The sequence below is a fragment of the Triticum aestivum genome, chromosome 2B (assembly GCF_018294505.1).
Source record: "Triticum aestivum cultivar Chinese Spring chromosome 2B, IWGSC CS RefSeq v2.1, whole genome shotgun sequence".
Lineage (NCBI taxonomy): Eukaryota > Viridiplantae > Streptophyta > Magnoliopsida > Poales > Poaceae > Triticum > Triticum aestivum.
Window position 1 is genome coordinate 156,424,420 of NC_057798.1, and position 4,594 is coordinate 156,429,013.

General features: G+C 44.1%; 1 protein-coding gene across 1 annotated transcript; it reads left to right on the forward strand.

Annotated features, from left to right (window-relative positions):
- The first annotated feature begins 2,891 nt into the window (after positions 1–2,891).
- On the forward strand, positions 2,892–4,472 carry LOC123040915 (peroxidase 2). Its single transcript, XM_044463633.1, has 2 exons — positions 2,892–3,251; positions 3,390–4,472. Exons 1-2 carry the CDS (start codon positions 2,931–2,933, stop codon positions 4,158–4,160), a joined length of 1,092 nt encoding a protein of 363 aa, XP_044319568.1. The 5' UTR covers positions 2,892–2,930; the 3' UTR covers positions 4,161–4,472.
- The last annotated feature ends 122 nt before the right edge of the window (positions 4,473–4,594 follow it).

The following is a 4,594-nucleotide window of genomic DNA, read 5'->3' on the forward strand; positions in this document are numbered from 1 at the left end:
AATCATCGGGTTGCTTCTAGATGTAGCACCTGCAATGTTTTTGAAAATTGTTATTTGTGTTATATTTTCTGCATGCCAAAACTAGTGGTAACTTGTACTCCTGTTGCTTGGTAAAGTTTGCATGCATTAAGATGTTTTGTGTAGCTGTAAAGTGAAAGCATGTAATTCCAATTGCAATACAGATTGCATGATAATTCGTATGCAGTAAGTGTGATAATTGTACCTAAATTCATGGTAACATGTGTGCATCAAGCTACGTGATTTGTGAAATGTTTCATGGTGAATGTGATAGTTGTAAATAGCATAGGGTGGTAGTTGCAATTCAAGTTCGATGGTAACAAGTTTGTGCACAAAAATGTGGTAGCATGGTAAATGTTTTAACTTCATCTGTTTTGGCAGAACCAAAGCTTGCCGTGTGTGCATATTCACACTGTTGGTTTGTCCCCACATCACTCATCATGATTTCCACATTACCCCCGTTGTCATGCGCCATTTTCTTGTGTTACAGCACCTGCTAGCACATATGATTGCACCCATTAATTTCCACAATTACAAGCAATTTTGATATTTTTTCACAACAACTATATTTTTTCCTTTTACTGCACTGATTACTTCTTTTTTATAACAGGTATCGTTTTGGCAGTAACCAGCATATGGGAGCATGACAGCGATAGTTTCTATCAACCTCATTTCATGAACATCATTTTTTATCAAAAAAGTCTGGTGGCAACAATGTAAATCAACATATGGTATTCTTGTAGTGTTTTTAGCACCTTTGGTTCTGAGTTTTCCTGGTAATTTGTAATGAATTAACATGATAACTTGTTCTGACATGGGTTTGTTCAATATAAAAAGAAATAAAAGGATCTTTTTTATGTTGAATAAGTCTTAAAGGATGCTGATTACTCAATGCACACACTCTGGTAATCTATATTCAATCGAGATGTTGAATCACTTACCTCCTTTCTTTTTTGCCTGATTATGACGAAATTGAGATGAACTGGGGCCCTCTATCTGGTAACCCCTGTGATGTTCTTGTGGTAAACCGGGGCCCTCCCTCAAATCCTTGTGTTTTGGTGGTGTTTTTCGTGGTTTCCTTTTTTTTGGTGGATCAGATCTGGGGCCGAGGTCGCCGGCGATGGAGGCGCGTCGGGGAGAGAGGAGAGAACTGATCGGGGCAGGTGGATGTTTCTTGCGATGGAGGTAAGAAACTAGGTTTTGGGTTGGTAAGTCACGTGTAGGAGGGGGGAGGTGGGCCAAAGGGGTTGTGTATACTGTCTTGGGCCTCAATGCGTTGTGCGCGGTGGGCCTCGCGAGAGAAGGCTGGGTCGTGGGTGGCGCAGCCGAAGTGGGTCACGCGCGGGGAGGGACGCAGGTGTACGATCGTGCAGATTGGTCGCTAACCACCAGTCGACTGGTGGTTAGTCGCGTCCTTTTGTTTTCTGTTGTTTTTTATTCAGTTTTCTTCTTTCCTGATTTTCTTTGATTTTCTTGTTCGGTTTTCTTTGTTTTTGCAACGGTTTTCTTTGGTTTTTCTTTTTCTTCTTTATACTTTGTTTCTTTCTTTGGGGTTTTTCTTCGTTTTCTTTTTCATTTCATTGTTGTTTTTTCTTTTTTCTTTTTTCAACACATGTCTACTTTGTCATACATGCTGTACATTTTTTGTATACATGTAAAACATTTTTTTATACTTGTTTAACATTTTTCAAATACATGTTTAACATTTTTACCAAAACATGTTTTCAGTATATTTTCCAAATATGCGTTAAACATTTTTTCAATACATGTTGAAAGATTTTCTGAATGATACAAAAAAATAAACTGTGCAAATGTTTTTGTAAATTGCACAAACATTTTTTGAAAATGCCAACAAATACATTTCTGAAACTTGTGTTTTTTTAAACGTGACATACATTTTTTTAAATGTTAGAAACATTTTTTATGAACTGTACAAACAATATTTTACATTGTATAAATATTTTTTAAATGTCACGTACATTTTTGTTGGAATGTGACATTTTTTAAGTGTCAGATTTTTTTCATAAACATGATCTGATTGCTTTAGGTTTTTTTTCTCACCCACGCATGGCTTTGGTTTATATGAATTTGCTATTGCTAGAGTGTTTTTTATGTTCATGTGTTGGTGTTAGCTATGTGCATTCTAATTATGCAGAGGCCGGACATGCGCTCAGTATATTTATATCCTTTTGATGCTTCATTTGATTCAATAAAATTCACCTTTTCGAAAAAATGGGAAGTGAGTCTGTAGATTAAATTGTAGATATTGTCTGTAATTCTAGCATCTTGTTACATGAATTCACGAAACATGACGGTCCGGCCTATTACGTAGGCAGCATAGCTTGTCATGGTAATCTATCATTACGTAAGTATTCTTTCATGCTTTTATATTATGGAACGGAGGGAGTAGTAGCTAGCCAGGGGCTGGCCGGCGGTGCTGCGACGGGTCAGATCTAGACCGCGGCGAAGCGAATGTCTATCCGATGATGGGACTGTTTATTGTACTGTCTTAACTAACTCCACCCACGCCCACGCCCACGCCCAGTCCAACAACTCTCAAGAGCAACCCGTTGAATAATCACCCAGGCAATATCAGAACATTTCTTGCCCAGCTAGACGGATTACCAAACGATCGGTGTTCGGTGATCATCATCAGTTTAATGAAGCCGCAGCTAGCTGTTCAACACTTTGCACAGACACGGATAAATGTCAACTTAGCATTACCCGGTCCGGGAGATTGTGCTCCCCATGATCAGTTCTGCTGAGAAAACTATTGTTGCGGGAAACGACATTCCTTGCACGATTGTTCCTTGGATGTAGCTATAAATAGGCATGCAGAGGCATCGTCTTCTAATCACCCAAGCTCACGACACACACCAAGCAAACAGCCCGAGCGAGCTAAGCTAGCGACCATGGCCAAGCTCGCCGCCGCCCTGACCGTGCTCGCGCTGCTCGGCTGCATGGCGCGTGAGGGCCAGGCAGACTATGGGCATCCCAGCCCACCGCCGCACACCCCGTGCTCTCCTGGCCATCCTTCGACTCCCCCGAGCACAGCTAGTCCTCCTCCTCCGGCGTCCGTCCCGAGCCCACCAGCCTCGGCGGAGCTCGTCGTCGGCTACTACCAGAAAACGTGCCATCGCGCCGAAGACATTGTGAGGGAGACCGTGCGTGGTGCCAATGCCGGCATCATGGCGGGGCTCGTCCGCCTCTTCTTCCACGACTGCTTCATCAGGGTAAGACTTGTGCACGGATTGATGCTTGGGGTCTTTTGGCAATGCTCAACAATAATCAGTAATTTTCTGTTATGTGCATCAACGTGTGGGCTGACGAATCATGTGTGCACGTCTTGATGCATGGTTATTTATCTACAGGGTTGCGACGCCTCTGTGCTACTTGACGTGGCCGACCCTAGCAGCGCCACGGAGAAGTTCGGCCCCCCGAACCTAAGCCTGCGAGGCTTCGAGGTGATCGACGCGGCAAAGGCTAGGATCGAGAAGGAGTGCGGGAACATCGTCTCATGCGCCGATGTCTTAGCCTTCGCTGGTCGTGACGCCACCTACTTCCTCAGCAACAACAAGGTCTACTTTGACATGCCGGCCGGACGCTACGACGGGCTTGTGTCCCTCATCAACGAGACACTCATCCACCTGCCCCCGCCCTTTGCCACCGTGGAGCAGCTCAAGGCCAACTTTGCCTCCAAGGGGCTCTCCGCCGATGAGATGGTCACCCTCTCTGGTGCACACACCATCGGGGCCTCCCACTGCTCATCCTTCGACGACGACCTCTCCGACCGCCTCAATGCCAGCACCTCCGACATGGACCCCAAGCTGATGGCGTCTCTAGAGAAGCAGTGCAGGTCAGACACCGGCAGCGACAACACGGTGGTGCAGGACATTAAGACCCCCAACAAGCTAGACAACAAGTACTATAAGAACGTGCTCAGCCACGAGGTGCTTTTTGCCTCGGACGCTGCGCTCTTGACGGCGGATGACACAAGTGCAGCGGTGCGCGCCAATGCCGAGGATAACAATGTGTGGGAGGAGAAGTTCAAGGCGGCGATGGTGAGGATGGGTGCCATCGAGATCAAGACCAGTGCCGATGGCGAGATCAGGAGGAGCTGCCGCGTCCTCAACACGTACTAAATCAACCGGTGGTCCATCAAATCATGATGGCAAGTTTTTCACTGCTTGAGATTAAGAATAAGCTCATGCTTTCTCATGAGCATGGGATTTCGATTTATTTTTTCTTGATTGTTAAATTGATTTACTGGTCCTGATTTTTTTAATTTGAATTACCTCCCTTACTACTATTGTATTCGTTCTTGTCTTTTCCTTGGGTTTGAACTGTAATAACATCTTGTTTTGAAACATTTTTCTTATGAAAGTTGTTTGCATAACAATCTGGAGATATTAATAGTTCTTCAAATGTTTTTCCTTCCGTTCATTTTTTATTTACTACTCCCTTCGATTCAAAAAAGTCTCATGGCTTTAGTTCAAATTTGAACTAAAGCTGAACTAAAGTCCATGCGTTGCAACAGGAGACCATGAAAATCATACTCCCATAACCCAATGTCTCA